The sequence below is a fragment of the Staurois parvus genome, unplaced genomic scaffold (genome assembly GCF_062004578.1).
Source record: "Staurois parvus isolate SC_StPar_1 unplaced genomic scaffold, SC_StPar_1.0 ptg001621l, whole genome shotgun sequence".
In the NCBI taxonomy this organism is placed as follows: domain Eukaryota; kingdom Metazoa; phylum Chordata; class Amphibia; order Anura; family Ranidae; genus Staurois; species Staurois parvus.
This window is the reverse complement of record NW_028319417.1, coordinates 763,800-777,433: the sequence shown is the minus strand read 5'-3', so window position 1 is coordinate 777,433 and position 13,634 is coordinate 763,800. Positions and strand designations below refer to the sequence as shown.

Sequence of the window (13,634 nt, the reverse complement as noted above, 5' to 3'; positions counted from 1 at the left end):
GACAGTGTGTTGGGAACTGACAGGGAGCAGAGCTGCATTGAAAACAATGCAGCTGTGCTCTGGGTCACTGTTTGCCGGCAATAAAAGATGCTCCCATAGCGTATTAAAGTTTTAATTGCTCAAATGGTATAAAAGTTACAAATCTCACTCACATTTCTCACAGAAATAATAAGCGTCTGTACATATCCACATGCTGTGGGTGTACTTTACATGGATCTGAATAGGAGTTCCAAGTTGGCGTCCACGCCGGAAGTTGCGTCAACATGCCCGAAAGTTGCGTCACCACGTGCCCACGCATTACGCCACAATGCCATGTGACTTCATCAGGAACCTGATGAAGGGAGCACTATGGGAGCATCTTTTATTCTCTCTTTGGCCATATGAGGAGCTATTACTTCTAGGACCACTTTGAGGAGGCTGCGCGTAGGACCTTGCCCACCAGTGAGGGAAACTGACATAGCGGTGGACCGTACATCCGTTGGAGAGGGTCCAGGTTCCAGACCGGTGGTGTTTGTTACCGAAAGGCATGTTGACCCTGCAGGATCACCGCATGGAGGTGAGGAGCCATTGCACCTAGTGTTGGATTCACAGTATCCTGTTTCATATTCATGTTAATTACAGGACTACAGAGCACCTCCATCATTTGGACTGTTCTAGACCTTTTGCAATTAATTGGACATTTATTCCACGTTTGCTATTATTATTTAGAACACGTAATCATTTCTTAGGTCTGGACTTTTACGTTCATATTGGTTTGTGGTTTATCCACTGATTTATGAATGAAGTTTATGGATAAAGTGAGGCGTTGGTGTCACATATTTTCATGTTTATTTAGAACCCCCATTTGGGGTCGCGTATTACTTCAATATTTATAGGCAATCCAGTCTATTTTTTCTGTTCACTTATCCCCGATAAAGGGGTCACACATTTGTTTATTCAGCGATTGTTAGTTGTTCACAGGCGTTTAGCCTGATTCCTCTTCTTTTTTCACGTTTACACAATTTGTGGTTTCAGGGATTCACTTTGCGTATATCCCCCATTGGGATCAATGTTATTTTCTTTATTCACTAGTTGGCCTTGGACATGCAGGTTATACATGCGTTTGTGTCACTCTATTGCATCTATTTACTCTTGTTGTTTTTAGGGTTCTATATTCATTATCACGGCAGGCATTGTGTGTATGTGTATATATACATGTTTAGATTTTCTCTGTGTGGCTCATTTTTGCCCAATAAGGGGAGGTGTTGCTGTTGTTTTTTCTTTTGTTATTTTTGGGGTATTTATTTCATATATGCTGTTTATTTAGTCACATAGATACTCAGGTATTGTTTTGTATAGGGGGGTGTATTGTTCATGATTCACATTATTACACAGTGCATTTATTAGCGCAGCACCACATTATTACACAATCAACAGCAGCAACTAGCTCTCCCTGCAAACACTGCTTGATCTGTCCCTAATATGATATATGACTGTCCACCAGTATCTCGGTTTTCTCTCTAGTGTTCTGATCGTCTCTGCTAGTGGTCCCTGCTAGTGGTCCTATGGCTTCTTCCTCCTCAGTCTGCTAGTATCTGGGGAAGCAACCTTATGGAAATAGTCCAAACCTCTGTGAGGGGTCCCTAGTGAATATTGCCCGTTCTTCAGACTCCACTCCTCAGGGAACCCAGACATAGTCAGAGTAGGGTCCAGGTCACTCCACTATGCTCAGTTTGTGACAACTAAGTATATTGATTATTATCTACAAGATCAGGAGATAATCTGATGGACACTGAGGGCTGGATATAAATATTGATTTTCCTGTGTCTGGTTGCTTTTCTTTACTTAACACATTTTATCTTTCTATATTCAAACTGAAGTTGTATCATCTTTTAAAAGAAATTAAATATGAATTTGGATTACTCGAGCCAAGATCATTTTTTAATGAATACGGAGAATTTGTTTATCATTACAAAATACTAAATTGGGTATTTAAGGATAATGACACTATGATTTATAATGATGTGGGAAATTTTACATCCTGGGCACCAGAAGATCAGCAATTACAAATGAATACTAAAGCCATAACATGGAAGCTTGGCAATGAGGTAAGTCCATGATATACACTCAGCGACCACTTTATTAGGTACACCTTGCTAGTACCTGTTGGACCCCCTTTTGCCTTCAGAACTGCCTTCATTCTTCATGGCATAGATTCAAAGAGGTGTTGAAAACATTTCTCAGAGATTTTGCTCCATATTAACTGTTTCAATACCGGGCAATTTTACCCCTTCCTGTCCAGGCCATTTTTCAGGTTTCAGCGCTCTCACACTTTGAATGACAATTGCGCGGTCATACAACATTGTACCCAAACTAAAATTTTATCATTTTCTTCACACAACTAGAGCTTTCTTTTGGTGGTATTTAATCACCGCTGGGGTTTTTATTTTTTGCTAAATTAACAAAAAAAGACCAAAAATTTTGAAAAAAAACCCACATTTTTCTTTGTTTCTGTTATAAAAGTTTACAAATAAATAATTGTTCTTCATAAATTTAGGCCGAGGTGTATTCTGCTACATGTCTTTGGTGAAAATAACCCAAATTAGGATGTATTTTTTTGTTTGTAGGAAAGTTATAGAGTTCACAAACTATGGTATAGATCTGAATATTGATCAATCCTGAAGTACTGACAGCCAATCTAATTTCTTGAGGTCCAAGAATGTCAGAATAGTACAGATATCCCCCAAATGACCCCTTTTTGCAGAGTAGACAGTCCGACGTACTTCATAAGAGGAATGGCGAGTTTTTTGAAGTTGTATTTTTTTGTCATAATTTTTCGGAAAAATTTAAAATTAAAAAAATTATTTTCACTATTTTTTTTTTTACATACTGTCACCAGTGCAGTACAGCGTCATCATATAACTGGCATGGCGGTGATCAGGGACACTGACTGGTGACAGTATGAATAAAAAAAAAATATATATATATTTTTTTTTTAATTTTATTATTATATTTAATTTTTTATTACATTTTGTTTTATTTTTTTTAAGATTTTTTTTTCATATTTTACTATGACCAAAGTAGTACAATGTTACCATTGTAACATTGTACTACTTTGGGGAAGTGATCAGTATTTTCTTTTTTTTTTACACAATTTGCTTATAGCAAAGAATTACTTTGCTATAAGCAAGCATTTACCTGAATGAAATTGATTCATTCAGCTTTTTTTTTTTTTTGTGCTTAGCTGTGATTTGGTCACAGCTAATCACATGACATGTGCATGTGATTAGCTGAGACCATTCACAGCTAGGCACTAGTATACAATGGATGGCATCATGAATGAAGCCATCCATTGTATACAACTGTCATGTGACCTGCTGTGATTGGTCACAGCAGGTCACATGGTACCAGCAACGGGAGCCGGTACTCGGATCTGTCATCGGCCGTGTCCAAGGTGCATGGCCGGTGACAGATTGCACTGCTGCGCCACTCTGCATTAGCGCAAACTGCGCATGTGCGGGAGCACGCCAAATGGCGTGCACCCGGAGTGCAGAGGCACATTTGAAGCTGCCAAACGGCCATTGGCCGGGTGGCTAATGGTTAACATCATAGCAGTTGCTGCAGATTTGTTGGCTGCACATCCATTATGCCAATGTGCCGTTCCACCACATCCCAAAGTCCTCTATTGAATTGACATCTGGTGACTATGGAGGCCATTGGAGTGCAGTGAACTCATTGTCATGTTCTAGAAACTGGTTTGAGATGATTTGAGCTTTGTGACATTACCCTGCTGGAAGTAGCCATCAGAAGATGAGGACACTGTAATCAGAAAGGGATTGACACGGTCACCAAAAATAATCAGGGAGGCTGTGGCATTTAAACTATGCTCAATTAGGACTCAGGGGCCCAAAGTGTGCCAAGAAAATACCTCCACACCATTACACCACCACCAGCTTGAACCGTTGATACAAGGCAGGATGGATCCATGATTTCATGTTGTTTACACCAAATTCTGACCCTACCATCTGAATGTCACAGTTTAAATCGAGGCTCATCAGACCAGGCAACGTTATTCCAATCTTCTATTGTCCCATTTTGGTGAGCCTATCTGAATTGTAGCCTCTCTTTCCTGTTCTTAGCTGACAGGAGTGTGGTCTTCTGCTGCTGTAGCCCATCTGCTTCAAGGTTGGATGTGTTGTGCATTAAGAGATGGTATTTTGCATACCTTGGTTGTAATGAGTGGTTATTTGAGTTATTGTTGCCTTTTTATCATCTTGAACCAGTCTGTCCATTTTCCACTGACCTCTGACATCAACAAGGCATTTTTGTCCACACAACTGCCACTCACTGGATATCTTCTCTTTTGCGGACCATTCTCTGTGAACCCTAGAGATGGTTGTGCGTCAAAATGCCAGTAGATTAGCAATGTTTTAAATACTCAGACCAGCCCAGCTGGCACCAACAACCATTCCATGTTCAAAGTCACTTAAATTCCCTGTATTCCCCATTCTGATGCTCAGAACTTCAGCAAGTAGTTTTCATCACGTCTAGATGCCTAAATGCAGTTGCTGTCATCTGATTGGCTAAAATGATCAAAATGAAAAAAGCATGTGCTGAAGAGTGTCCCGTGGGGTGCATGAGGCGCAATCCTGAGAGGATGTCATATGACGTCCACCCAGAATAGAAGTGCTCCCGCTCAGCTGTCATATTACTAAAGACCGGGAGAGAGAGAGTTTATATAGTGCCAACAGTTTACGCAGCAATTTATAATATAAATATATATATTGTATTTATAGGGTGGAAAGCACCAGCAGGAATCTTAGCTTGGAACCAGGTATGCCCCAAAAACCCCCCAAAACAAACAGAATACAAGGAGATTACAGCACAGAGCACTTAATGCATTGCTCCTATTAGTTAAGAAATAATCCAGTCACTTGAGGCATCCCTGCCCTTATAATCACTGACCTGCACAATGCAGTAGAAATAGAGATACACTATATTGCCAAACATATTTGGCCAGCCCTCCAAATCACCGGATCCCGGTTTTCCAATCCCCTCCATGGACACAGGTGTATACAATCAAGCCCCTAGGCATGCAGACTGCTTCTACAAATATTTGTGAAAGAATGGGTCGCTCTCAGGAGCTCAGTGACTCCAAGCGTGGTCCCGTGATAGGTTGTCACCTGTGCAATAAGTCCATCCATGACATTTCCTGGCTACTAAATATTCCACGGTCAACTGTTAGTGGGATTATAATAAAGTGGAAGCAACTGGGAACAACAGCAACTCGGCCACCAAGTGGTAGGCAACGTAAAATGATAGATCAGGGTCAGCGCATGCTGAAGCACACAGTGCACAGAAATTGCCAACTGTCTGCAGAGTCAATAGCTAAAGACCTCCAAACTTCATGTGGCCTTCAGATAAGCACAACAAAAGTGTGTAGAGAGCTTCACGAAATGGCTTTCCATGGCTGAGTAGCTGCATCCAAGCCTTACATCACCAAGTGCAATGCAAAGAGACGGATGCAGTGGAGTGAAGCACGCCACCACTGGACTCTAGATCAGTAGATACCTGTTCTCTGGAATGATGAATCATATTTCTCTGATTGGCAATCCAATGCATGTGTCTGCATTTGGTGGTTGCCAGGAGAACGGTACTTGCCTGACTGCATTGTGCCAAATGCAAAGTTTGGTGGAGGGGGGATTATGATGTAGGGTTGTTTTTCAGGTGTTGGGCTTGGCCCATTAGGACCAGTGAAGGGCACTCTTAAGGCATTAGCTTACCAGGACATTTTGGACAATTTCATGCTCTCAGCTTTGTGGGAAAAGTTTTGGGATGGCCTCTTCCTGTTCCAACATGACTGTGCACCAGTGTACAAAGTAAGGTCCATATAGACATGGAGGAGCAATTTTGGGGTGGAGGAACTTAACTTGACTGACCTCAAACAAAACACCTTTGGGAAGAAGTAGAGTGGAGAAAGGGCCAGTTTACTGCCCTTCAGATTTTAGGGGGGCTGGACTGTATCCAGTGGGACTGGTAAATACCCCGACATCAGTGCTTCAGTGCCTCCATATATCAGTGAGAAGAATAGTGCCCCACTGATGGTGTCAGTAGGGGGGATGGTGATCCATCAATGGTGTCAGCTGGTGGAATAGTACCCCAAGGGCCAGATAATGGTACACAAAGAGCCACATATGGCATATTACAAGCTTTTCTGCTCCAACACAGAACAAATGTAGATGCAGTTTAATAGAATTATGAGCTCTGCATTTTTTATAAATGCACCTTTTAGTTTGCACAGTCTCATGGGATGTGATAGACCTATACAAAATACTAATAATAATAATATCTGAATTTCAGGTTCCAGTATCTCGATGCTCAGAGCCCTGCTTACCTGGCAGCAGAAAAAAGTTTGGATCTTCTGTTCACAAATGCTGCTATGAGTGTGTCCCATGTCCAGAAGAAGAGATATCCAACATTTCTGGTAGAGTTTGTGGTTTTTTTTGTCGGGATAGAGATTACCACTATTGCCCTCCAGAGGATTTACCCCCCTTCCTGATAAGGCCATTTTTTGCGATACGGCTCTGTGTTATTTTAACTGACAATTGCGCAGTCATGCAACACTGTACATAAATTACATTTATGTCTTTTTCCCACAAATAGTTTTTTTCGGTGGTATTTTATCACCTGTGTGTTTTTTATTTTTGTGCTATAAATAGAAAAAGACTGACAATTTTGACAAAGAATAATATTTTTTACTTTTTGATTTTAAATATTTCCAGTAAAAAATGTAAAGAATCAAATTTCTTCGTAAATTTAGGCCAAAATATATTCTGCTATATCTCTTTGCTAAAAAAAATCCCAATACGTGTAAATTATACACAGCAGCATGTCCTTACTGGCAGGAGAGAGACCTATGTAAACAACACAGGTCTCTACCCTGTCAGTTTTACTTGGCGATTGCCAAGTGCCGACGGGGGATCTCTGGCTGGGACCCGGTGATTAACATCCTTAGCCGCCAATGGTGGCGCAGGTAGGGTGGCGCATGCACGCCCCCTACCCAGAAATGCAAATCACATATATATACGCGATTTTGCGCAGCCCTACCGCCCTGTAACAGCAGTTCTACTATAGGGTGCGGGGAAAGCTGGAAAATACGCAGTACATTACTACAAGGTAAGCTCATTTTCTGAGGAGTTTGTAAACCGAAATAAAAATAAATGGTGTCAGCTTTGCCCAATCATCTTTTGCTACTGCTACTTTACTAAACAACCAAATCCCTCCCCATCTTTTAAATATAGAGAGCAATTGTTCTGTAAAACTGGGAGGGTTTGAGATAACACTGGGATAGGACAGCTCCTTATTTCCTGCGGAATCAAAAGGTATTTTTTGCACTGTTCAAACACATCATTCTTGGCGAGCAGTCATTGGAAATGGATCATGTCGGTGGACTGCGTGCATTGGATGATGTGATTGGCGATGGATTTATGTGGGTAGGGATGAACGTACCTAGATTCAGTTTGGGGCAGGATCTAAGAACATAGTTAAAGTTCTGATGCCGAATCTGAAATTCTGTTATTAAAATGCAACTATCATTCGATTTTTAGACTGATCATTTCTTTGTGAGTGGACAAACATTCAAAATCAGCAGGGGAGCAAATACTTATTTCCTTCACTGTACATACTTTGCGGAAATCTCGGGATCTGTCTCTTCGACAGTGCCTCTGTGGGAGGCGCATAAAGCCAGGGTGATGGGTCACATATTACAGCTGGCGGTGGCACGGAAGTGGGAACGCCATCTTTTGGATCTTTATTCTCTACTGGCCTCTGCGGATGCTTGTTGATTATCCGAGGCGGTGCAGATGGCCCTCAACGCCAGTGTAACCATATAGAAAGTGCTTCAAGCTATCAAATCTCTACAGTCCCAAAGGCTTTTCCGGTCTCTATTATAATAAATTTTCAGCACTTTTCTTTGCTGATTATTTCAATGAGTTACTCCCTCTCTGGATGCGCTCAGGGCTCATATTTCCTAAAACGACAGATTGTGTGCAGGAACCGCGAGCCTTTTGGCCCATTTCTCTTCTTAATGAAGATCTGAAGATATTGGGCAAGATCCTTAGTCTTCATATCAATAAATATTTGCGTAGTCTGGTACACAGGGACCAAGTAGGTTTCGTCCCTGGGAGGCAGGCGGGTGATAACGTTCGTAAAGTGGTCCACCTTATACACCTTCTACAACAGCAAAAAATCCTGGGATTCTTACTGTCCTTAGACATATATAAAGCCTTTAATTCTCTATCCTGGCAATATCTGCGGTTTGTGCTGTCTCGTTGGAGTTTTGGGGACTCTATTCCCTCTTGGATTCAAGCCTTGGATTTTTCCCCTTCAGCTTTGGTTAAATATTCTGGGTGTTTCTCAGATTACTTTCCTATTTGGAGAGGGATGAGACAGGGCTGCCCCTGTCCTCGGTGCTCTTTTCCTGGTGCTTGAGCCACTGGCTTGAGCACTTTGGGCTGATTGTAATATATCGGGTGTTCCACATGTGGGACAGGAATTTAAGTTGAACCTTTTTGTGGACGATGCCTTCTTGACTCTCACTAATCCCCTGACGAAGCTTCCAAATTTGCAACAGGTTCTTATGCGCTTCTCCTTGATTTCGGGTCTCCGAATTAATTTGGATGTCGCACTCAATATTACTTTGACCTCAGATTTGGTTTTGCGCCTACAATCCCACTTCCCTTACCTAGGCATTCGCTTGACCCCCACCTATGTCTCGTTGTTTGCTGTGAATTATTATGCATTGCTTCGGCTCTGTATCATCTCCTATGCACTCCTGGCAATTTTCACACCCTGTCTTGGATAGGATGGGTTAATTCAGTGAAAATGACCATCCTGCCGCAATTGTTGTACTATTTTCACACCCTTCCAGCGCAGGTTCCTCCTCATTTCCTTCAGTTTATTCAGGCGAGGATTATGCACTTTATCTGGGCCTGTAGGCACCCCAGAGTCTGCAGAAATACGCTTTTTGTACATAGACTCCAGGGTGGTCTTGGGGTGCCTAATGTAACTAAGTATTATCAGGAGAGCCAGATTGCCCCACTGTCTATGTTGCACACTTCCTCTGACGTTCATCTCTGTGTCCTACTCTGTCCTTCCGGCAGAATTTTTTTGTTGCCTTCAATTGCTGCACTGGCTTACCTCACTGCAGAGCACTTCTGCTTTCCTGTACCAGAAATCTGCCTTTGAAGAGCTTTGCCAACAGCGTCTGGGTTCCCCAGGCCTTATTTCCCTTCTTTATGCAGCTTTGAACAGATGTTCGTTGCATACTTCTCTCTCATATATTCATTTAATACAACCACACTGGAGTCAGCATACAAAGTTTTATTTAATTGGTATTGGGTTCCGGTTTCTTTGGCCCAGGCGAACCCTACCTGCAATGATCGATGCATTCAGAGTTGTGGCCATCGTGGAGATGTATTGCATATATGGTGGTCATGCCCGAAACTGATTCATTTTTGCTCTCTTGGATTTGGCCTCCTTTTCACCTTGTTCCATCTCTCCATTCACCAGGATGCTCGGTATGCTTTGCTTCATTATCCCATACCGGGCCAAGACCTGTTGATCTGACAGAAAAGCCCTCAGTTCAAAGTTCCTGTTGATCTGACAGAAATGCCCTCAGGTTCTACGTCCTGTCATGAGCTGACAACACAAGATATTTTTGTGGACTTCTTCACAACAGAAACCAAGCATTCTACAGTCTTATGATAAAAACTAGGAGGGCTAATTAGACTTTTTAAGATAACACAGGAAGTGTACGCAGGACACATCTATATGTCTGACATGATTGATGGGTATTGTTTGCACTTATTGATCAGATAGTATTCCAAGATGCTCTTTAGAAGAGAAGAGAAGTACAGCCAAAGCTCTTTTGGCTGTACTTCTCCTGTGGATCACAGGGTGCAGTTCATTCTGCACTCCTTTGACCAGTTTTCAGCTGACAGCGGGCAGAAGTCCACTGTCAGCTGAAGTCACTCAGCCAGTCCAGACTGGGGAAAGATCCCAACTTTAAAATCGGGATCCACCCCAGAGTCTGGAGCATACCTGGCTCAGCCTCTCAGCAATGCACTGAGAGTCTTAACCAGCCACTCCCACCCCTCCATAGCCCAGCGCTCCAGTGATTGTGGGGGGGACCAAGCAAACAGCGGTGACTGACAATGCTCAGAGCAGCTGTGAGAACTCTGCGATCGGTGAGCATGTGATCGCTGAGTTCTCACACTTGGAGAAGGCGGGGGACAGATGTAGCTTCGGACTGATGCTGGGTAAGTATGATTTTAAAAAAAAAAGCAAACCCACATTTCTCTTTTAATGATATTTTGAGGAGACCAAAAGGTAGCAGATAAGGGAATTTCATTGTCAGGTTTACATACACTTTAAAATAAAACTCCACCTTTATTACTTTTTCTGCTTATAACAAATTTCCTCTACATTCTTCTTTGTTTTTTTACATACTTTGCAATCCCTTAAAAGCATCAATCATGTTTTCATATTTTACTACTGGCCATAGCCAGTCTCTACATACAAGGAAGTCCATAAATCCTATTTTATGTTACATGATGGCTATAGAACCAGAGAAAAAATAAAGCTAAAGATCTATATCTTAATTTATAATACAACGTAACTCTAATATATAAATACTATTCACTCTCCCACAATGAACTGATGGAAATCAAATTGCTAGCTGTGAGCTAAAACAGTATATATGTTTATTTTCTTAGAAACTTTGACACAGATGTTAATTGTGTTTGTATTGATCTTCCTGCAGACAGTGAAAATTGCATGAAATGTCCTGATGATGAATGGCCAAATGAGAAGAAGGATTGGTGTGTTCCAAAATTGGTGGAATTTCTCTCCTACACTGAGGATACAATTGTTGCAGTATTTTCAGCTGTCTCCATCCTCTGTTGTCTTCTGACTGGTATAATATTGGGGATATTTGTACATTACCAGGACACCCCCATTGTTAAAGCTAATAACCGGAACCTGAGCTATCTTCTCCTGGTCTCCATCATGCTGAGCTTCCTCTGTGTCTTCTTGTTCTTCGGCCGTCCAGTAGATGTAACCTGCATGCTGCGTGTCACCTCTTTTGGTGTCATCTTCTCAGTTTCTGTCTCTTCTCTGCTTGCCAAAAGTATCATGGTGTGTATTGCTTTTAAAGCCACTAAACCTGGGAGTCCCTGGAGGAAATGGATGGGAGCCAAACTGCCCAATCTTATAATCTGTGTGTTCTCACTTGTTCAAGTCATAATCTGTGTCACTTGGTTGTCTATTTCTCCTCCCTTCCAGGATGAAGATGCTCACTCTTATCAGGGAAAGATCATCATTCAGTGTAATGAGGGTTCAGTTATCGGCTTCTACTCTGTCCTGGGATATATGGGGCTTCTGGCAGCTGTGAGCTTCATTATAGCTTTTTTAGCCAGGACATTACCGGACAGTTTTAATGAGGCCAAGTACATCACCTTCAGCATGCTGGTGTTCTGCAGTGTCTGGATTGCCATGATCCCGGCCTATCTGAGCACTAAAGGGAAAGACATGGTGGCTGTGGAAATTTTTGCTATAATGGCATCAAGTATTGGACTTCTTGGTTGTATATTTTTCCGAAAATGTTACATAATTCTGTTCAGACCTGACCTGAATACAAAAACAGGTTTGCTTGAAAACAGAGGATAACATATGTTTTTAGTGTTTTATATACAGTATATTCTGTGTGTGTGTATATACAGTTGTGTTCAAAATAATAGCAGTCAGACATCACTAACCAGATCAATCACTGTTTTTGGTAGAAATGATATTTCTACATGGCAAATAATTTCCTAGCAGGTGTAGTAGAGTAATAGAAATCCAACAGACCCAACAGTCATGACATGCATGCTGCTGATTCTGTGTCATTGAATCACTCATTGAAAGGGGCATGTTCAAAATAATAGCAGTGTGGAGTTCTATTAGTGAGGTCATTCATTCCTTGAAAAACAGGTGGCAATTATTGCCCTTATTTAAGGAAGGAAGGCAGCAAATGTTGGACATGCTGGTTACAGTGCATTTCTCTCTGAAATTCTGAGGAAAACGGGTCGTTCCAGACATTGTTCAGAAGAATAGAGTACCTTGATTAAAAAGTTGATTGGAGAGTGGAAAACATATAAAGAAGTGCAGAAAATGATCGGCTGCTCAGCTAAAATGATTGCAAATGCTTTAAAATGGCAACCAAAACCTGAAATACGTGGAAGAAAGCGAAAAACTACCATTCAAATGGATAGAAGAATAGCCAAAATGGCAAGGACTCAGCCAACAATCCGCTCCAGGAAGATGAAAGAAGGTGTGACGTTCCCTGTGAGGACTGTTACAATTAGAAGACGCCTATGTGAAGCCAAGCTATCTGCAAGAAGCCCCCGCAAAGTCCCACTGTTGTAAAAAAGACGTGTGCTGAAGAGGTTACAATCTGCCAAAGAGCACATTGACTGGCCTAAAGAGAAATGGCGCAACATTTTGTGGACTGATGAAAGTAAGATTGTTCTTTTTGGGTCTAGTGGGCGGAGACAGTTTGTCAGATGACCCCCAAACACTGAATTCAAGCCACAGTACGGTGTGAAGACAGTGAAGCATGGTGGTGCAAGCATCATGATATGGGGATGTTTCTCATACTACGGTGTTGGGCCTATTTATCGCATACCAGGGATCATGGATCAGTTTGAATACATCAGAATACTTGAAGAAGTCATGCTGCCTTATGCTGAAGAGGAAATGCCCTTGAAATGGGTGTTCCAACAAGACAATGACCCCAAACACACCAGTAAACGTGCAACATCTTGGTTCCAGACCAACAAGATTGACGTTATGGAGTGGCCAGCCCAATCCCCGGATCTTAATCCAATAGAAAACTTGTGGGGTGACATCTAAAATGCAGTTTCTGAGGCAAAACCAAGAAATAGAGAAGAACTGTGGAATGTAGTCCAATCATCCTGGGCTGGAATACCTGATCACAGGGGCCAGAAGTTGGGTGACTCCATGCAACACAGATGTACAGCAGTTCCCAGAAACAGTGCTTATACAACCAAATATTCATTAAGTGATTCAAAGGAAAGCAAAATCTTCAAACATTTTTCAGTTTATATAGTGAATGTTTGAGTTTGTAAAGAAGAATACAAACACTGCGATTTTTTTGAACAGTCTAATATTCACTTTTCTTCAATTTTTTGAGAGGAACAACACAAATTTGATATATTTTTCTTCATGTTTTGATTTGGAATAGAATGTGTCGTGTTCCCAATGCATTTGTGTGTATGGAAATAAAAGCTATTAGAAGGATTTTGAGCTTTATTCACTTTTTTTCAACACACTGCTATTATTTTGAACATAACTGTATACACTGATCAAAAAAATTAAAAGAACACTTTGAAAACACATCAGATCTCAATGGGGAAAAATATCATACCGGATATCTGTACTGATATGGACTGGGTAATGTGTTGGGAACGTAACGATGCCCCATCGTCTGATGGAAATGAAAATTATCAACCTGCAGAAGACTGAATTCAAAGACACCTTGAAAATTAAAGTGAAAAAATGATGCAGCAGGCTAGTTCATTTTGCTGAAATTTCAT

The 13,634-nt window shown here is 41.4% G+C and overlaps 1 protein-coding gene across 1 annotated transcript in view; it reads left to right on the top strand.

The window, feature by feature from the left end:
• Positions 1-11,706, top strand: part of LOC149435048 (vomeronasal type-2 receptor 26-like) — a 33,842-nt gene extending 22,136 nt beyond the window's left edge. The window contains exons 4-6 of the mRNA XM_089663072.1: positions 1,777-2,087; positions 6,340-6,463; positions 10,802-11,706. Coding sequence (XP_089519198.1) covers positions 1,777-2,087; positions 6,340-6,463; positions 10,802-11,706 — 1,340 coding nt within the window. The remainder of the gene's footprint in view (positions 1-1,776; positions 2,088-6,339; positions 6,464-10,801) is intronic.
• Positions 11,707-13,634: the final 1,928 nt, after the last annotated feature.